The sequence below is a fragment of the Cervus elaphus genome, chromosome 7 (assembly GCF_910594005.1).
Source record: "Cervus elaphus chromosome 7, mCerEla1.1, whole genome shotgun sequence".
Taxonomy (NCBI): domain Eukaryota; kingdom Metazoa; phylum Chordata; class Mammalia; order Artiodactyla; family Cervidae; genus Cervus; species Cervus elaphus.
In genome coordinates this window covers 1455881-1477068 of record NC_057821.1, presented here as the reverse complement: position 1 = coordinate 1477068, position 21188 = coordinate 1455881, and the positions used below count along the sequence as shown (strand labels likewise).

Sequence of the window (21188 nt, the reverse complement as noted above, 5' to 3'; positions counted from 1 at the left end):
AACTCTCGAGGTCACTCGATGGCCTAGGACCCAACGCCTCCCCTCAGACCCTGGCTGAGCCCCCACCGCTGTGCCCACCCTGGGGGATGTGGTGCAGAGTCAGGACTAGTCTCCAGGGAGGAACCACAGCACAAGTAGGCCTGTGCCCACTGCCCCCACAGCCCTGGGCCTGGTCCCACATGTGGGGGCCCTGACAGGCATGGAGGTGGGGCCGTTCCTGCCAGCTCCTGGATCAGAGGCCCCCTTCTGGAGGGGGACTGTGCACCAGGGGGTTGTCTGTGACATAGAGCCCCGAATATCTCTGGAGAAATGCTCGTCTCCCCGCTTTCCAGCTTGGATGAGCCCAAGGAGGAAAGCTGATGGCGTGTTCATTTTCTGCAGGTCCCTTCCATGTATGCTAGGTGACACATCCTGGCCTCTGGAGTGAGTAAGACTGAGTGCAGGTGAGACCTGCTGTGACTCCTGAACAGTCCCTGGGCCTGTTGAGTCCTACCTGTACCCTGGGAGCCCCCTTGGGCCACACATGTAGGTAGAGGTCACGGGCTGTGAGTCTGTCCTGAGTACCCAGTCCTGTAAAAGCTGATTGCTACAGTGGGGAAAAGTGAAGCTTCTCTGCTTGAGCTTCTGTTGCCTCTGGGAGCTTGGCCCTCGAGGGCCTCCAGGTGGCCTCCCTCAGACAGGTCCGGGGAAGTACAGTAGAGGGGAGACTCTGGAGTGATGCCAGCATCAGCCACCAGGCCCCTCACTTCTTTCCTCTGGCCCTGTGGACGGTGGTGGGACACCAATGCTCCTTGGTAAATGCACCATCTATGGGCTCCCCTGCCACTAACATCCTTCCTCTACATCCCATCCCAGCCACATCTGGGAGAGAAAGGGGCTTTCAGGGCAGCAGCATCCACCCCGCTGTGACTCGGGGGTGAGGCTTGTCCCACCTCTGGACTCCCCTCCTTATTCTGACATGTGAGTTTGTCCCTGACACTTCTTGAGCCTGAGGGGAATTTCAGCTTCTAAACACACCTCCCCTACCAGCTGCACAATGAACAGGTAGAGAGAGAGTAGGATAGAACTGAGCAAGATCCTGAGAAGGGGGAGGTCTTTAGGTTTAGTTCACTGTGACATGTCCTAAACGCTGTTGCTTGTTTCTCTAATGCTGGTATTATGGAAACTGAAGGCGCAGTTATGGAACTGGGGTGAGGGTGAGTATCCATGCTGGGGTCACCCTCCCTCCACGGCCCCATCCCATCTGGAAGTCAAAGCAGGCACCTGGGAAGCGTGGACCCCGATGCCTTCCATCTCCCTCAGTGAGGCACCGACAGGCCACTACCCCTATTCATGGGAAAAAAAAAAAACACATTTATTTCATGAAACAAAATTTCTGGTAGGAAGAAGCCTTTAGCACACAGAGGATGTGCTAACATTGGAGAAAAATGTATTTATCTGCATGGCATGCATTTTTTTCTTGGAGGAGAGTTTTCCTACCCGGAATGCTGTGAAAAGCATGTTCGGATTCACCAGAAGAGGTATATTTCTGAGGGAGACCATGCCTTGGACAGTGGAGGGAATGGCCTGTGACCCGTGTCACTCGTGAGCCATGCTGGCAGACTCTGCCTGGAGGGGGCCCTGGCTCCCTGGGCGAGAAGGCCCACCTGCTGTCCCTGGGACTGGTCCACTTACTCTTTTTTGAAAAGCTATGGCCCGTTGGGGTGGCTTGGTGATAACGGGGTGTATCTCTCCTCATTCTTCTTTCCTCTTGGTAAGACAGGATTCTGTGGTGGTAGTAATGTGGACCTCGGGGGCCCTGGAATTCTGCTTGGTACCAGTTTAACTCTGTGGCGTGAGGTCCGTGGTGAAAGACCATCCTCTCCTTTAAGATCTGCCCAACAGCTGTCATGAGAGTCTGAGCCTCAACAGCCCTGCTGTCCATGGTCGATTTGCTCTTGATTGATTCTTGGCTCTGGACAGTGGCTGTTTCAGGCCTGCCTTTTTGCAAGGGCTCTTCTGGTTCTCTGCCTTTACTGGGGAAAATCCACTGCAGAAGGAGCTTAATCCTTTCTTTGAAGTGGCTTTCTGATGGAACCTGTCTCTTCTTTAGGACTAACTGCTGAAACTTGCTTCTTAGGGACTCTGTTGATTCTTTTTTCTGGCCAGGATGACTCATCCCTTGGGCTTGGTAAGCCCTCCGTTCTGCCAGCCCCTTTTTAATCTGTCTTAATTTGGGCCTTGTATATTTCTCTCTCCCATCCTTGGGAACAGACTCCTTGCAGTGGCTCTTATATTTGAGCTGTCGCCTCATGTCCACCTGCTGCCCCTGGCTGCTCCCTTCAATTGAGGTAGCATCATAGAGTTTTTGGGAATTGCACTTGTCTCCACTGGATAAGATCTGAAAATAGGACAGATTCCTGAGAAGCCAAGATGTTTGCGGCAAGAAACATATTCGAGTGACAATCTTTGAGAAGCACATCGGTGGCATAGTCTTGAAGGAGTACTCCAGTTTCACAGTCTTGAAGGAGCACGCTGGTAGCTCGGCCTTGAGCCGGAGCCTGCTGGTCAGTGAACCCTTGAGACTCAAGCTTACGAGACTGTGTCTCAAAGAGTAGATCTTCTGTATTTGAGGCAGCAGATGTGGTGTTCAGTGAGGGGCTTTCACTGGACCTTGGAGACCGTGATCTCCTGAGATCGATATTGATGTCTAGGTATTTGACCTGCACGCTAGGTTCCCTGGTGCCCTTCCCAGCAGAGTCTCCCTCCACGACCTCTTCGGCCCTGGAAGATGGGGAACATTCATAAAGGTCCACAACTATCACATTAGAGCAAGATGCTGGGGAGGCCTGCCCCCTAGTTTCCTTCTGTGGCTCATTCCTGGCCATGGCTGAACTTGGACTTGGCTCCTGGCTGCCTTTCTCAGCCTCCACAACAGACATGCTGTGCCACATTCTGCCCACAAAGCTGTATGTGGGAGCTTGAGGAGCTGGCTTGTCTTTCTGTCCAGTCAGAGGGGCCTCTGGGGGCTTATGGATGTCCCCAGGTGTGCGTCCTCCCAGAGCCCCCCAGGCTTCCTCAGTCACCTGTGAGGGAACAGGGAGGGGCCTCTCCAGTGGGGGAACTGCCTGCGTTGTTTTCAGTTTCTCACCTGCACGGGGCTAAGGAGGTTTCCCCAAGCCCTTGGTTAATAAGGCATTTGAGTGGTATCCAGATTCACAGGTGACCTTCAATGTGGGCACTTGAACCTTTTTCAACTTCAAGCGAATTATGAACTTAAGGACTTTGAAGAGTAGGCTCCACCTGTGCCTCACCCGAAACCTTATTATATGTGCTTCCAACTCCTGCTCAGTATACGGGCTGAGGACAAGAGACTCATGGGAGGTGATCATGGAGGCTTTCCCATCCTGAGAGGACTGTGTACTTTCTGTCTTCATGGGAGCATTTGTCTCTCCCAGAGTGCCTAAAACAAGGTTGTCCACAAGCCTCAAGTGGCAGACATTCACAGGGATCTCACTCTCACAGATCTGCTCTGCCTTCCTCTCTGTAAGGACTCCTGAGACTTCTGGTTGCTTCCTGTCTAGGCTCAACTCTATTTCTGATGCAGGTTTTCCTCTTGGATCCTTCACTGGAGGGTTGGCTGGGAACATGTACAGATCTTTTATGATCTTCCCCATACTCTGCCCCACCTCATGGCACAGGTCTGTCCCTGGTAGGATTTGTGTTGGGCACTTGGACCTCATCTTTTGTGCATCCTGGCTCATTTTGCCTCGACCTGCAGAAGATCTTGAGGGCCCCTCCCTGCCCTGTGCCTGACATGGCCTTGGGTATTGATCCTGGGGCTGCATCAGTTTCTGAGATGCTTGGATTCTGCAGGGCAGGCCACTCTGTTGCTGCATGAACCTTTGGGAAATGTGGTGCTCCAGTTTCTTCCGAACCTCAGGGCTGATCAAATGCCCAGGAAGGATGGGGACAGAGCTGTGGGCCTGGGAAGACCTGGTCTCCTGGGATGGGTTGAGAGTGACCTGGCTAAAGACTTGCCGAGAATTTTTAACCAAAGAGGGTAAAGTTCTCCTGCTTTCTAGTTGTTTTTTCCAAAAGTGACATTCCAGGTTTTCAATTGCATTTGAACTGAAAGATGATGCCTTATTTGGGACTGTAGTGCAAGATGTTTCAAAGGACTTCTCAATGCCAATCTGGCGTTGAGAAGATGATGACTGGACTAGGGGGGGAGGGTGATAGATGGACAGTGGTTTCTAACTGAGCCTGAGGTTGTGGATGATATTGGGGTATGGTTGGAGTTAAAAATTGAGGTTGGGCCTGGATCTCCATATGAGCCCGAGAAGATGGCTGACAGTGAGGTATATTTAGAGCCAGGGGTATCGGTTGGGCCTGGATCTCCACGTGAGCCCGAGGAGGTGGTTGAAACTGGGGCATGGTTGGAGCTGAGGGTTGTTGGTGGTCCTGGACCTCCATGGAAATCTCAGATGATGGTGGACATTGAGGCATGCTTGCAGTCCAGGGTAGGGATCGGCCCTGGGTCTCCACATGAGCCTGAACAAGTGGTTGAAACTGGGGCATGTTTGGAGTCCAAGGTAGGGATTGGTCCTGAATCTCCATGTGAGCTTGAGGTTGTGGTGGTTGACACTGGGACATGGATGGAGTCTGGACTAGGGGCGGAACCTGGGTCTTCATGTGAGCCTGAAGTGGTAGTTGAAAATGAGACATGGTTTGAGCCAAGAGTTGGGATCAGACCTGGGTCTCCATGTGAGCTCGAGGTGATGGTTGAAATTAGGGCGTGAGTGGAGTCCATGGTGGGGGGCGGGCCTGGGTCTCCATGTGAGTCTGAGGTGGTGGCTGAAAGTGAGGCATGGTTGGAACCAAGAGTTGGGGTGGGGCCTGGGACTCCATGTGAGTCCGAGTTGGTGGTAGAGAGTGAGGCATGGTTGAAGCCACGATTTGGGAGCTGGACTGGGTCTCCAATGAAACTTCAGATGATGGTTGACATTGGGGCATGGTTGGAGTTGAAGGTAGGGGTTGGGCCTGGGTCTCCATGTGACCCAGAGGTGATGGCTGCAACTGGGGCATGGTGGGAGTCAAGGATTGAGGTTGAGCCTGGGCCACAGGTTGGGTCAAGTGCTTGGCCAATGACAGTTATGAAGTTACTTTAGCTGGAATATGGAATGGTTTGGCTTTAGAGCGTTCGTTAAATAAGACAGGGCATAACTCTAGAGCTGACCCAGGTACTGTGACAGCAGCTACGAGAGATTCACTGTGCAGAAAGGGGAGACCCCAGAAGAGCTGGCTGCATGTCTTCTGTAGACAGCCCCCCAGAGTGTCAGGATATCGGGGCTTCTCGGGACCAAGCAGCTGATCATGATTGCCAGTTATGTTCCAGAAGTGTTGGTGACCCAAGGTGTCCTGTTTGTGACCCAGCGACTCGATCCTCTTCCCCAAAGAATTCGGGTGGTAGCCTGCCTCCTCGTCCTTTTCTTTCTCCTTCCAAGGCTTCAGTTCCACTCTCTTGGTGATTAGTATTTCCAGCAGCTCCTGGACATTAGGGTTGATAAAAGCGAGGCCACCAGCCTCTCCCTGCCTGTTTCTGGGATCTCCCCAGAATGAGGCGTCTGGTGGGTAGAAGGGAAGGCTTTCTTTCTGGGACTCTAAGTGTGTTGAGGTAGAGAAGCTCCAGGCTGTGGCTGCTTCCTGCCACCAGGCCAGGGCCGATCCAGGGCTGCTTGAATGGACAAGCCCTGGGATGGCTGGTCTCCAGGGGGAGTGCGGAGATGACCTGTGTGGGATGGTACCAAGTGTGTGTGTCATGGAGTCACCCTGAGTGAGACTCAGCATGGAGCCTCATGGTGTTGGGGTAGAGCAGGGTGCTGGAGGTGGAGGGCAGGCTCTCCCATGAGGCGGGCTTGGTGGGGAAGGGGAAAGAGCCAGTGGCCAGGGTGAAAGGCTGTCCAGGGGAAAGAAAGGCTCTGGTGTTGGAGAGGCACTCAGGTATGACTCTGAGTAAGTAGAAACTGAACCCGGAGAAATGGCAGAAGTGCAGGGTAGAGGCTGCTTGGTCAGAGGAGCTGGGGAAATGGTGGGAGCCGCCTCTTCCCTGCATGGTGGGTGGCCTCCAGCAGGCACTGCTTTGCAAACCTCACCAGGTGAATCTTGCCATGAGATCTGATGAAAGCTGTCCTTGTCAGGGAACCTCCACAGGTGTCTGCAGGAGACATGAAGAACAAGCTGCAGCCAGGAGCTGCTAGGCCAGGAGGACCAGACAGGCCAGGCAGCGGCGGGCAGCCACACCCCACAGCCCTGCAGGGCCCCAGTGCTGACTTCGCAATGCTCCCACTGTTCCTCACCATGGGATGATAGCCATACCCTGCCCTCAGGACTCCTCCCAGCTCAGCCCCAGGCTGCCAGAATCCCTGGGTTTACACCATAGACTCTAGAAGAACCCCCTAGAAAGAAAGGGTAGATTCTCTACCTTTGCAGAAGTGAAGTCAGGTCCCAGACCTCTTCCAGTTCTTCCAGGCAATCTCTGCAAGCTGGAAATCAGCAGACTGGGTCATGGTGGTGAAGATAGGAGCCAGGGGTCTTATAGAAGTTGAGTGCATTGTCTCTTTAAGGGGACACCATTGGGAGACTGGAGCCCAAGCTCCAGTGTCCAACACCACATGATCCCTGACAGTGATGGTGACGCTCAAGAAAGGGTTTATCACTTAACGTTTTTCCATATCCTTTACTCCTTACTGCCCTCACCACCTACCTGTAGGCGATGGGCAGGCATCACTTTGCAGTTGAACCTGAGCACAGTTAAACCATGTGTCCTATGTGTCCTGGAGGGCTCACTTCCCAATCCAGGTGCTATTAGTCCAATGTAGCCCACACGCCCTTTTGGTACAGAGTCTTTTCCAGGCCCCTCACAGCTCCATTCTACACATGGAATCTGGGAAGTATCTGGATTCTGCCCTCCTTCCCAGAAGCCTCCCTGGGGGCCCTGCTCCTCAAGGGAGAAGTCCTGCCACTGGCCCCGCTCAGAGCCCGTGGAGCTGGGCCTCATGGCCAGAGTGGTGGGGACTAACACTCGGGGCACTCATGGCTGGATGTCAGAACTCACCTTTCAAAGCGCCATTTCTCTTGCTGCTCCTGCTTCTTCACCTTTGTTCCTTTCGATGCTGAGAGAGAAAAAATTAGGGCTTAAGACCCAATTCTCAGTCTCCTCTCTCTAGACAAGCATCAGGCACTAGTGTCCATACACAATATGACTTTCTACAATTCACTGACAGAGCTCTGTGATTTTTCTTTCCTTTCACTCACTCACTTTTAAAGTGGATAAAATATTTTGTTTTCCTTCTTTGAAGAACGAAAGACTATTCTCAATGTGAAATGCACTCTGTACTACTTTCGTCACTGTTCCTCTGCTCAAGAAACACACACATTCTCAGACTGTGGGTGAATCTGAGCTTCATCAGGTTGATCTTTGCTTCCTGACACCAGCCCGCCCCCCAGCCCCTGCTCTGATGCTCTTGGGGCTTCAGCGCTGCCAGATCATCAGCCCTGAGACACTGTTCACAGCTGCTGAACTAGGGCTCAGAGTCCTGTCCTCGGCCTGAGACTGAACTCAGTATCCAGTCCTCAACCCCTGGTCACTGTGTTTGGGACATGCCCTGGACCCCTACCACACCAGGACAACTGATCTGAGATCTTTGGGTAGAAATCCTAGTGTTCACTCTATCTCCTGCCCAGCCTGGTTTGTCCCTAGAGGCATGATATTCTTTTCTTCCTTGAAAATAAATGTCCTGTTCTTCCCCACCTCAAGAATCTCTGGTTGATTCAGAAATGTAGAAATAATAATAACAAAGATTTTATATGTTTGTCAGTCTGGACCAAGAGTTCCTTACCTTCCTGATGTTTCCATGTTTCCTAGCGGGAGCAAAGGCTGGCTTATTCTCCAGGTAGGGAAGGATCAGGAGAAAGAGCCCCAGTCCACACAGAAAGGCGAGGATGGTATCGATCATCCAGAAAGGGGAGCTGGAGTTCAGCCAAGTATCAAAAGTGCTTTTTCAGAAAAAAGAGAGGATTCTCCATCATCTGAATCACACCGCTGCCCTCAGGCAACTGAGCCAAGGGGTGCACTTGGGGACTAAAGTACTAGGCTCGCATCACAGAGATGTGGTCTGGTCACAAAGGGCCCTTGGGGGTAAGAGGGGTTAGCAGAGGAGGAGGCTGGACCATAGCCCTTCCCTAACCATCCAGCCACACAGCTCCATTCATCTCCCTTCTCTGAGCCTTCCCATCCTACCTTCTCATCCTGCTAGAGACATTAGTCAAGTGTTGCTTCTTTCCACCTAGAACTCAGAGAATTCCTGGTTCCTTTGATAACATTGCTTGAGTCCCATCAATACTTTAAAAATTCTGGAGTTCTCCCCATAACTTTGGTTAATCCCAGGTATTTTTACTTTTATGATATATATATTTTCTAATTTCAGTTAATTTTTACTATATTCAACTACTGGGAATTAAAAATTAATTTAAAATGATTTGAAATTTACAAGGCTATGAAATATAAAACAAATTGAAATAAATCTTCAGAGTAAGTTTTTCATAATTTGCCAGCATCCTTGTTTTCTGAACTCAATACACTGAACAAAAAGTTTTGGAACACTCTTTACAGATACACATATATCCTTTTAACAAATCAGCCCAGTGTTTTCAAATCTAAGAACCAAGTTTTTTTTGTTGTTTTTTATCCCAGTTCAAACGATATCTTTCAGTATTTGTTATAAGTCGGACTGCTAGCAGTCAATTCTCCCAGTCTCTGTTTATCTGGGGACATTTTTATTTTGCCTTTTTCCCTGAAGCATAGATTTTATAGACACGGAATCCTTGGGTGACAATTGTTTTCTTTCAAATCTTTTAATATGGTATCCCACGGCCTTCACCCTGCCATTTCTGACTGGAAGTCAGTGATTAATCTTATTGTGGTCTCCTCATATATGGAGAGGAGAAGGAAATGGAAACTCACTCCAGTATGCTTGCCTAGACAATCCCGTGGACAGAGGAGCCTGGTGGGCTGCTGTCCATGGGGTCGCACAGAGTCGGACATGACTGAAGCGACTTAGCATGCATGTATGCATTGGAGAAGGAAATGGCAATCCACTCCAGTGTTCTTGCCTGGAGAGTCCCAGGAACAGAGGAGCCTGGAAAGGCTGCCATCTATGGGGTCACACAGAGTCAGACACAACTGAAGTGACGCAGCAGCAGCAGCATATCTGGAGAACAGTTTCTCTCTGGCTACTTTCAAGATTTTTCCTTTGTTTTTCCAGTTTGACCAAGATGTGTCTTAGAGTGGATCTGTTTCCTGTCATTTTTCTAGAGGTGAACTCTGAATCTGGAGAGTGTTTTTCATCAAAATTTTATAAACTTTTAGCCATGATGTCTACAAGTAATGTTATGCTGTCCCCTCTCATCTCCCTTCTTTCCGAGAGTCTCTTTCCTTCCATATTTGATGGTGTGCTGAGTGGATGCTGTGGATCGTTTTCCCTCAACATCTTCTCTGTTTTTTACACTGATTTCCTGAATTCATCTTTCAGTTTATGGATTCTTTCTGCTACCATCTCAAGTGTGCTATTGAACTATTTTTCAATTTAATAACTATAGTTTTCAAGTCTAGGATTCATATTAGTTTCCTTTTTAAAAACAATTCCTAGCTACTCATTGAGTGTCTCTTTTGACTTAGTATCATATTTTCATCTAATTCTTCAAGCATGGCTCCTTTAGTCCATCTTGCAGTTATCACTATTTTGATATTTTAATGTTTTGACCTTAATACTAAATTTATAAATGATATCTGAGTTATATGTGATATATAAATGCTTTGCTCACCACCGTTTCAACACTAGAGTTTTCCGATTTTAACTGTGTACTTATCTGTCCCAGCGAGTTTTATACTTTGATAGAGTTTCCTTTTCCTAATTAGCATCTTTTCATTTCAGCTTCTAGAACTCCTTTTAACATTTCCTATTAGACTGATCTAATGGTGATGAAAGTAGGGAAAACCACTAGACCATTCGGGTATGACCTAAATCAAATCCTTTGTGAGTGTACAGTGGAAGTGAGAAATAGACTTAAGGGACTATATCTGATAGACAGAGAGCCTGATGAATTATGGACGGAGCTTCGTGACATTGTACAGGAGACAGGGATCAAGACCATCCCCATGGAAAAGAAATGCAAAAAGGCAAAATGGTTGTCTGAAGAGGCCTTACAAATAGCTGTGAAATGAAGAGAAGTGAAAAGCAAAGGAAAAAAGGAAAGATATTCCCATTTGAATGCAGAGTTCCAAAGAATAGCAAGGAGAGATAAGAAAGCCTTCCTCAGCGATCAGTGCAAAGAAATTGAGAAAAACAACAGAATGGGAAAGACTAGAGATCTCTTAAAGAAAATTAGAGATACCAAGGGAACATTTCATGCAAAGATGGGATCGATAAAGGACAGAAAAGTTATGGACCTAATAGAAGCAGAAGATGTTAAGAAGAGGTGGCAAGAATACACAGAAGAACTGTACAAAAAAGATCTTCATGACCCAGATAATCATGATGGTGTGATCACTCACCTAGAGCCAGACATCCTGGAATGTGAAGTCAAGTGGGCCTTAGAAAGCATCACTATGAACAAAACTAGTGGAGGTGATGGAATTCCAGTTGAGCTATTACAAGTCCTAAAAGATGATGCTGTCAGGGTGCTGCACTCAATATGCCAGCAAATTTGGAAAACTCAGCAGTGGTCACAGGACTGGAAAAGGTCAGCTTTCATTCCAATACCAAAGAAAGGCAATCTCAAAGAATGCTCAAACTACCGCACAATTGTACTCATCTCACACGCTAGTAAAGTAACACTCAAAATTCTCCAAGACAGGCTTCAGCAATACATGAACTGTGAACTTCCAGATGTTCAAGCTGGTTTTAGAAAAGGCAGAGGAATGAGAGATCAAATTGGCAACAACCGCTGGATCATCAAAAAAGCAAGAGAGTTCCAGAAAAACATCTATTTCTGCTTGATTGACTATTTTAAAGCCTTTGACTGTGTGGATCACAATAAACTGTGGAAAATTCTGAAAGAGATGGGAATACCAGACCACCTGACCTGCCTCTTGAGAAACCGGTATGCAGGTCAGGAAGCAACAGTTAGAACTGGACCTGGAGCAACAGACTGCTTCCAAATAGGAAAGGAGTACGTCAATGTTGTATACTTTCACCCTGCTTATTTAACTTATATGCAGAGTACATCACGAGAAACACTAGGCTGGAGGAAGCACAAGCTGGAATCAAGATTGCTGGGAGAAATATCAATAACCTCAGATATGTAGATGACACCACGCTTATGGCAGAGAGTGAGGAAGAACTAAAGAGCCTCTTGATGATAGTGAAGGAGGAGAGTGAAAAAGTTGGCTTAAATCTCAACATTCAGAAAACTAAGATCATGGCATCTGGTCCCATCCCTTCATGGGAAATAGATGGAGAAACTGTGGAAACCGTGTCAGACTTTATTTTTTGGGCTCCAAAATCACTGCAGATGGTGACGGCAGCCATGAAATTACAAGACGGTTACTCCTTGGAAGGAAAGTTATGAGCAACCTAGATGGCATTTTAAAAAGCAGAGACATTACTTTGCTAACAAAGGTCTGTCTAGTCACGGCTATGGTTTTTCCAGTGGTCATGTATGGATGTGAGAGTTGGACTGTGAAGAAAGCTGGGCACCGAAAACTTGATGCTTTTGAACTTTGATGTTGGAGAAGACTCGAGAGCCCCTTGGACTGCAAGGAGATCCAACCAGTCCATCCTAAAGGAGCTCAGTCCTGGGTGTTCATTGGAAGGACTGATGCTGAACCTGAAACTCCAATACTTTGGCCACCTCATACGAAGAGCTGACTCATTGAAAACGACCCTGATGCTGGGAGGGACTGGGGGCAGGAGGAGATGGTGACAACAGAGGATGAGATGGCTGGATATCATCACTGACTCGATGGACATGAGTTTGAGTTAACTCCTGGAGTTGGTGATGGACAGGGAGGCCTGGCGTGCTGCGATTCATGGGGTCGCAAAGAGTCGGACACGACTGAGCGACTGAACTGCACTGAACTGAAGAACCCTCCAGCCTAAAGCAAGGACGCACCAAACACAGCAAACTAAATAAAATGAAAAGATGAGAAATATACAGGAGGTGAAGGAACATGGTAAAAACTCGCTAGACCAAACAAATGAAGAGGAGACAGGGAGTCTATCAGAGAATTCAGAACACTGATAGTAAAGGTGATACAAAATCTTGAAAACAAAATGAAGGCGGGGTAAAAGCAAATCACTACTAAAAAGTCATCAAACAACAATGAAAGAAAGCTAGAGAGGAAGAGGACAACACCTGCAAAATATACAGAAGACAATTAACTAAACAGGAACAGTAATCCCTACTGATCGATAAATAAGATAAATGGATTAAACAGTGGTTGAATGGTTTAAAGAAGAAAGAAATAAAAAGACCCAACTTGAAGTTATCTGCAAGAAACTCATTTTAGATTTAAAGACATATATAGGCTCAAAATGAAGGGATAAAAAAAGATACTCCATGCATGTAAATAGTAAGCAAAAGAAAGCAGGGGTGGCTACTCATATAAAAGAGAAAATAGATATTAAGTCCAAAATTGTCTCCATAGAAAAAGAACATCTCTGTATTTTAATAAGAGTCACTTCAACAGGAAGATATAAAAATTATATATGCATACAGCATCAGAGCCCATAAAGGTATAAAGCAAATACTGGAAAAAAAGAAAAAAAAAATGATTGCATAAAATGGCCGTAAGGAACTTCAATTATCCACTTATAAAAATGGATAGAGAATCAGTAAACAAACATGCCTTGGAAACACTATAGACCACATGCTCCTTACAGACATATTTAAACATAGCACCAAGCAGCAGCACATATACATTCAAATACACAAGCAACCTTCTCCAGGACACTCAATAGGCCACAGGCAAGTTTTAGCAAATTTAAATAATTTGGTTATGAAATTACTATTTCAAAACAATTATTAATTAATTAATTAATAATTAACAGATGTGAAATAGTTTAGGTATCTTTTCTGACCACAGTAAGATGAAATAAATACCTTAACAGCAAGAAAACAGGAAAATTGCGAAATATGTGGGAACTAAACCATACAGTCTTTTCCCCACTTGTGGTTTTATTGAGACTTAACTGACATTGACCACTGCATAATTTTAAGACATACAGCATAATGATTTGACTTACATACATCAGGAAATGATTATCACAGAAGGTTAGTGAACATCATCTCATATGGATACAAAATAAAAATAAAAGAAAAAAATTTTTCTTTTATGATGAGAACTCTTAGGATTTACTTTTTAAACCTTATATATAAAACACACCAATTTTAATTATATTTATCATGCTGTATAAAAGCTTTAAAAAAAAAACATTGGATGAAAGATAAAATCAAAGGGAAAATGAAAAAGTATATTAAACTAAAATGAAACACAACACACTAAGACTTATGGGATGAACCAAAAGCAAAACTACAGATGTTCATAATGATAATTGCATACATCAAAAGGTAAGAGAAACTTCAAATAAAAAATTTAATTTTATGCCTCAAGAACTACAGAAAATGAAAACACTCATCTCACATTTAGCAGAAGGAATGAGACAACAGAAAAGTAATCGAAAATATAAACAAAACTAAGTAGTGTTTTCTGGAAAATGTTAATGTGACAGACTGCTAGCCAGATTAAGATGAAAGAGACACAAATCAATGAAATCAAAAATGAAAAAGGAGGCAATACAAATGATGCCTCAGTAATAAAAGAATCATTAGAATCGATCTTAAATAATTATGCCAACAAATTAGATAACCTAGAAGTAACAGATAAATTCCTAGAAACATACAACCTATTAACACTGAATTGAGACAAAATAGAAAGTCAGAACAGACCAATAACAAGGAGACAGAATCAATAATATAAAAATAAAGAAAATTCAGGGCCACATGGCTTCATTGGTAAGTTACACCAAACGTTTAAAGAATTCAGACCAATCCTTTCCAAGTCCTCCAAAAACACTGGAGAGCAGGGAACACTTTTAAATTAAGTCTACAAGCCCAGCATTATCTTGATATCAAAGTCAGAAAGAGACATTACAAGAAGGTTATAGGTCAACATCTGGAATGAGCACAGATTCAAAATACCTCAAAAAATGTTAGCAAAGCTAATTCAAGAATTAATTAGAAGGATCCTACTCCATGATTAAATGTGATTTATTCATGGGATGCAAGGATGGTTCAAAATAACACAAATCAATCAACATAATACACTACATTAACAAAATGGGGAAAAACTCATGATCATCTCAATAGACGCAGAAAAGGATTTGACAATATTCAACATTCTCAGCAAATTCGGTACAGAAGGATCACACCTCAACACAATAATGGCACATATGAAAAGATCACAGCAAACATATTACTCAAAAGTGAAAAACTGAAAGCTTTCACTCTAATATCACGAAGAAGGCAAAAATGCCCACACCCACCACGTTTATTCAACATAGCACTGAAAGTCCGAGCCAGAAGACTTAGGCAAGACGAAGAAATAAAATGCATTAAAATCAGAAAGGAAGAAGTCAAATTGCCTCCATTTGCAGATGACATGATCATATATGTAGAAAATCCTAAGGTTTCAAAAACAACAACAGTGACAACGGTAACAGAAACCTTCAGAACTCATAAATGAATTCAGCAAAGTTGCAGGATATAAAATCAGCATATAGAAGTCATTATATAAAGCAATGAACTATCCCAAAAAGGGTATTAAGGAAAAAACACCATTCTGAATATAAAGAATGAAATGCTGTGCTATGCTGCGCTTAGTCACTTAGTTGTGTCTGACTCTTTGTGACCCCATGGACTCCTCTGTCCCACCAGGCTCCTCTGTCCATGGGGATTCTTCAGGCAAGAATACTGGAGATCCATTATGCTATCTCTCCAGAATACAACCTCCTCACCTCTCTCCCAACATATAAAGAGAAGGACACTATATATGTATATCAATCCTCACCCTGAATATACGAATATATTACCTACTATAACACACAGGTATAAACACCCTAACAGTCTTCAAAGAAATACATTTAAATACGCCTAGCACTCCATACATTATGAGCACTTTCATAATTCATGCACCTAATGATGGACACATACAAATCAGTATACACAAGTAAGACGGATAGAAATATCTCCAGGAAACCACTTATGAAAAAACTTCCATATACCAAATGATCCCTAGCTATTAGAAGCCAGCTCATACATCTGCATATACTAACAAATAATCACTTCACATGTTTCTAATATATATAAATGAAATTTACCAACTCCCCTGTATAAACCTGAAATCTCACCTTCTCATCAGATATATACATACTAACTTCTCAAAATATGTAAGCCTAGGTGGCCCCTACTGAAAAATAGAAATTCAAAGCACTAGCAAATATTCCTCCAAATGGCCATTCCCCTTGAATACACACACAAGCTCATTATACACACAACTCTCCATAAGCCCCAAATATAACCACAATTACCCACTACATTACAAATATGCAAAGATATGACTATATACATACACTCTCTTTCAAATACATACCACACTACCTGCATATGCTTATCCCACATTCCCAAATTCTCACACAGAATTAATTCTCCGATCTTGCAGAATACAGAACTATATAAACACAAGAATAAACAACATCTATGAGCCCCTAAAAATAGCCACAGACTTGCCCCCTACACAGCAAAATATATATAGATGGCCCCATAAAAAACTCCTGAAATCCTAGAGGGTGTATGGGGTGTCCCTCTCTGGGGTGAGTGTGGGTCTGTCAAGGTCTCTGTGGGGTGATTGGGGGCCCTGTGCTGGGTCACTATGTGTATATGGGGGGTCCCTCTCTGGGGTGAGAGTGGGTCTCACCCACTCTTCAGGGGCCCCTCCATTGCTCTCCTCTCTGCACCTCATGGTAGGAGAAGGAAGGGACTCTCCAGGTCAGGTTTCTTGCTGTTCTGTCAGTGTCCCTTCTGCGTCATGTCTCCAGATGGGCACCTTAGTTCCAGCTCCCCCAACTCAGTGCTCAGCTCTTGGTGCCTCTGAGAGGCCCTGGCAGCAGCCAGGCTGAGGATCCAAGCTCTGTGCTCCCCTCTCCTGAACTCTCGAGGTCACTCGATGGCCTAGGACCCAACGCCTCCCCTCAGACCCTGGCTGAGCCCCCACCGCTGTGCCCACCGTGGGGGATGCGGTGCAGAGTCAGGACTAGTCTCCAGGGAGGAACCACAGCACAAGTAGGCCTGTGCCCACTGCCCCCACAGCCCCGGGCCTGGTCCCACATGTGGGGGCCCTGACAGGCATGGAGGCAGGCCCGTTCCTGCCAGCTCCTGGATCAGAGGCCCCCTTCTGGAAGGGGACTGTGCACCAGGGGAGTGTCTGTGACATACAGCCCCGAATCTCCCTGGAGAAATGCTCCTTTCCCCACTTTCCAGCTTGGACGAGCCCAAGGAGGAAAGCTGATGGCGTGTTCATTTTCTGCAGGTCCCTTCCACGCATGCTGGGTGACACATCCTGGCTGCTGGTGTCTTCCACCCCGGCCTCTGGAGTGAGTAAGACTGAGTGCAGGCGAGACCTGCTGTGACTCCTGAACAGGCCCTGGTCCTGTTGAGTCCCATCTGTACCCTGGGAGCCTCCTTGGGCCACACATGTAGATAGAGGTCACGGACTGTGAGTCTGTCCTGAGTACCCAGTCCTGTAAAAGCTGATTGCTACAGTGGGGAAAAGTGAAGCTTCTCTGCTTGAGCTTCTGTTGCCTCTGGGAGCTTGGCCCTCTGTTGAGGGCCACCAGGTGGCCTCCCTCAGACAGGTCCGGGGAACTAGAGTAGAGAGGAGACTCTGGAGTCATGCCAGCATGAGCCACCAGGCCCCTCACTTCTTTCCTCTGGCCCTGTGGACGGTGGTGGGACACCAATGCTCCTTGGTAAATGCACCATCTATGGGCTCCCTGCCACTAACATCCTTCCTCTGCATCCCATCCCAGCCACATCTGGGAGAGAAAGGGGCTTTCAGGGCAGCAGCATCTACCTCGCTGTGACTCGGGGGTGAGGCTTTTCCCATCTCTGGACTCCCCTCCTTATTCTGACATGGGAGTTTGTCCCTGACACTTCTTGAGCCTGAGGGGAATTTCAGCTTCTAAACACACCTCCCCTACCAGCTGCACAATGAACAGGTGGAGAGAGAGTAGGATAGAACTGAGCAAGGTCCTGAGAAGGGGGAGGTCTTTAGGTTTAGTTCACTGTGACATGTCCTAAACGCTGTTGCTTGTTTCTCTAATGCTGGTATTATGGAAACTGAAGGCGCAGTTACGGAACTGGGGTGAGGGTGAGTATCCATGCTGGGGTCACCCTCCCTCCACGACCCCATTCCGTCTGGAAGTCAAAGCAGGCACCTGGGAAGCGTGGACCCCGATGACTTCCATCTCCCTCAGTGAGGCACCGGCAGGCCACTACCCCTGCTCATGAGAAAAAAAAAAAAAACACATTTATTTCATGAAACAAAATTTCTGGTAGGAAGAAGCCTTTAGCACATAGAGGATGTGCTAAGATTGGAGAAAAATCTATTTATTTGCATGGGATGCATTTTTTTCTTGGAGGAGAGTTTTCCTACCCAGAATGCTGTGAAAAGCATGTTCGGATTCACCAGAAGAGGTATATTTCTGAGGGAGACCATGCCTTGGACAGTGGAGGGAATGGCCTGGGATCCGTGTCACTCGTGAGCCATGCTGGCAGGCTCTGCCTGGAGGGGTACCTGGCTCCCTGGGTGAGAAGGCCCACTTGCTGTCCCTGGGACTGGTCCACTTACTCTTTTTGGAAAAGCTATGGCCCATCGGGGTGGCTTGGTGATAACGGGGTGTATCTGTCCTCCTTCTCCTTTCCTCTTGGTAAGACAGGATTCTGTGGTGGCAGCAATTTCTGAGCCTTGAAAACACATTCCTAGGTCACACTGGTACAGCCCATAATGAAGCATGCAGTGGGATTGTGTCTGAGAGTGCTGGGTGCCATACTGTGGTCACCTCATTGAGGTTATATTCCATAGCAAATGGGCCTGAGGTGAGGCGTGGCGAGCCACTCGCTTGCTTCAAAAATCCAAAAGGGTGGATCAAATCTTGCTCCATCAGAAGAAAGAAAACAGCAATTGGATGGATGTCAAAACAGTCGTTAGGCCGTATCGCGTTAGGGTCCCCAGAGAGAAAAATGTGAATTTTGCCCCCTAGGTTCAGTATCCAGGTTGACACACAGGGTGTGTACCCAAAGGATCCAAGAATGCTCCAGATATACCTAGGCTTACTAGACCTCTCTTACAGAGGAAACGTGATGGAACAGACCTTTGAACATTGTTTTGATTCTCCCTGTGAGTGTGGGACACGTCCATATGATCACGGCCTCTGGGGATATTGCCACTGAAAAATGACCTCCAAGAAAGTGCTTCCAAGCCAAGTGTGACTCTCAGCACCCAGGATGCTGGGAAGACATCTTCCTCCGAGGAGGCAAAGGCATTAAAAGAGAGTGTTTTCCAGCCTCTATGTTACTGGAACGGTTTTGTCTCTAAGACGTGAGACCCCCACCCCCACCCCAGGTCTGTTTGCAGGACATAATTGCAGAGTCAGGGCTGTATATCTCCCTGCACTTCCAAGCCTTACAAACACATCTCTATGTCACAGTCATACTGCTCATGAGGAAACAGGCTGCACGAGTGTGTCTGAGAGTGGTGGGTGCTATAGCGTGCTCACCTCACTGAGGTGGCATTCCACTGCAAGTAGGCCTGAGGCGAAGAGCTAAGACCTGGCAGCTTGCTTCAGAAACTGCAAACGGTGGAGTAAAGCTACCTCTATCAGAAGTAAGAAAGCAGTAACTGGATGGATTCTCAAGCAGTTGTTAGGCCACACTGCATTAGGGATCCCCAAGAGAAGAATGTGAATTTTGCCCCCTAGGTCCTGTATCCAGGTTGACACACAGGGTGCTTCCCCAAAGGATTCACGAACGCTCTAGATAAACCTAGGATCACTAGACCTCTCCTACAGAGACAATGTGATGGAACAGATGTTTGGAAGTTGCTTTGACTTTCCCTGTGAGTGTGGGAACCCTGTCTCTGCTCACGGCCTCAGGGGACCTTGCCACTGAAAACTGACCTCCAAGCAAGTGCTTCTAAGCAGTGTGTGACTCGCAGCACCCAGAATACTGGGAAAGCTATCTTCCTTCGTGGAAGGAAAGGCATCCACAGAAAGTGTGTCTTCATGCCTCTCTCTTGCAGGAACTCATTAGCTCCAAAGACATGAGATATCCAGGCCTGCTCTGAGCACCTAAATTACAGTCAGGGCCATGTGTCTCCCTGCACTTAATGAGGCTTACAAACACACTCCTATGTCATAGTCATACTGCCCATGAGGAAGCAGGTTGCAGGAGTGTGTCTGAGAGTGATGGGTGCCATACTGTGGTCAACTCATCGAAGTGACATTACACAGGAAATAGGCTGGAGGCAAGGAATTCACAGCTGCCTCCTTGCTTCAGAAATCCCAAAAGATAGAGCAAATGGAGCTCTTTCAGGAGTAAGAAAACAGCAATTGGAAGTATATTCAAGAAGTTGCCCAGCCACACATGTTTATGGCTCCCCAAGAGCATTCTCTGAATTTTGCCCCCAGGCCTGGTATCCAGGTTGACACACAGGTTGTGTCCCCACAGGATCCAAGAATATTCCAGACATAATTAGGTTTACTAGATCTCTCCTACAGAGAACACGTGATGGAACAGACATATGCATATTGCTTTCACTTTCCCTGTGTGTGTGGGATTCCTCACAAAGGAGGATTTTGCTTCTAAGACGTGAGACATCCAGGCCTCCTCCAAGGTCCTAAATCCCAGGTCAAGGCAGTGTGTCTCCCTGCACTTTCTGAGCCTTGCAAACACATTCCTGGTTCATACCGGTACTGACAATGAAGATGCAGTCTGTGCAGCTGTGTCTGAGAGTGCTGGGTGCCATACTGTGTTTACGCCATGGAGGTAACATGTCACTGCACATTGGCCCAAGGCGAGGCATTGTGAGCTGCCCACTTGTGTCATAAATCCGAAAGGGTGGGTGGAGCAAAGCTAGCTCTGTCAGAAGTAAGAAAACAGCAATTGCATGGATTTACAAGAAGTTGCTAGGCTGCACCTCTTTAGGGTCCCCCAGTAGAAAAATGTGAATTTTGGCTCCTAGGCTCTGTATCCAGTTTGAATGACAAGGTGTTTCCCTGCAGGATCCAAGAATGTTCCAGAAAGACCTAGGCTCACTAGGTCTCTCCTACAGAAAAAAAACGTGATGGAACAGACCTATGGATGTTGTTTTGATTTTTCCTGTGAATATGGAAACCCTCCCAACATTCATGGCATCAGGGGACTTGCCACTGAAAAATGACCTTCAAGCAGTGTGTGATTCTCAGCATGCAGGATCCTGGGACAGCTTTCTTCTTTCAAGGAAGGAAAGGCATTCACAGAGAGTGTGTTTCCAGGCCTCTATCTTGCATGAACCATTTTGCTTCTAAGATGTGAGTCCTCAGTTGCTGCTCCGAGTGCCTAGATTCCAGAGTCAAGGCCATGTGTCTCCCTGCACTTTTCTACCCTTGAAAACAAATTCCTAGTTCATTCCGCTATGGTTCCTGCGGATACTGTTGCGGGAGTGTTTCTGAGAGTGTTGGGTGCCATGCTGTGGTCACCTCATCAAGGTGACATTCCACTGCTAATTGGCCAGTGGCAAGGAGTTGTCAGCCACCTGCTTGCTTCAGAAATTCCAATGGGTGGAGAAGAGTAAAGTTAGCTCTGTCACAAGTGTGAAAACAGCATTTGGATGGATTTTCATGCATTTGCTAGGCCACACCAATTTAGAGGCCCCTGAGAGAAAGATGTAAATTTTGCCTCCTTGGCCTGGTATCCAGGCTGACACACTTGCTGTGTCCCCACAGGATCCAAGAACTTTCCAAACAGAACTGGGCTCACTAGATCTCTCCTACAGAGCAAACGTGATGGAAGAGACTTTGATGTTGCTGGGACTTTCCCTGTGAGTGTGGGGC

At 46.6% G+C, this 21188-nt stretch overlaps 1 protein-coding gene across 3 annotated transcripts in view; it reads right to left on the bottom strand.

Moving 5' to 3' along the window:
- Nucleotides 1–660: 660 nt before the first annotated feature.
- The window catches only part of LOC122696853 (spermatogenesis-associated protein 31E1-like), a 37684-nt gene continuing 17156 nt past the window's right edge, over nucleotides 661–21188 (bottom strand). Inside the window, exons 10-13 of one of the 3 annotated variants that reach the window (XM_043906969.1) lie at nucleotides 7097–7154; nucleotides 6464–6524; nucleotides 6135–6196; nucleotides 661–2763 (exon numbers count right to left, since the gene is read on the bottom strand). In XM_043906969.1, the coding sequence (XP_043762904.1) occupies nucleotides 1412–2470 (1059 nt within the window). In that variant the 5' untranslated portion in view covers nucleotides 2471–2763; nucleotides 6135–6196; nucleotides 6464–6524; nucleotides 7097–7154 and the 3' untranslated portion in view covers nucleotides 661–1411. Of the gene's footprint in view, nucleotides 2764–6011; nucleotides 6197–6463; nucleotides 6525–7096; nucleotides 7155–21188 lie in introns of those variants that run through there. The other 2 variants (XM_043906970.1, XM_043906971.1) reach the window with 2 other exon arrangements.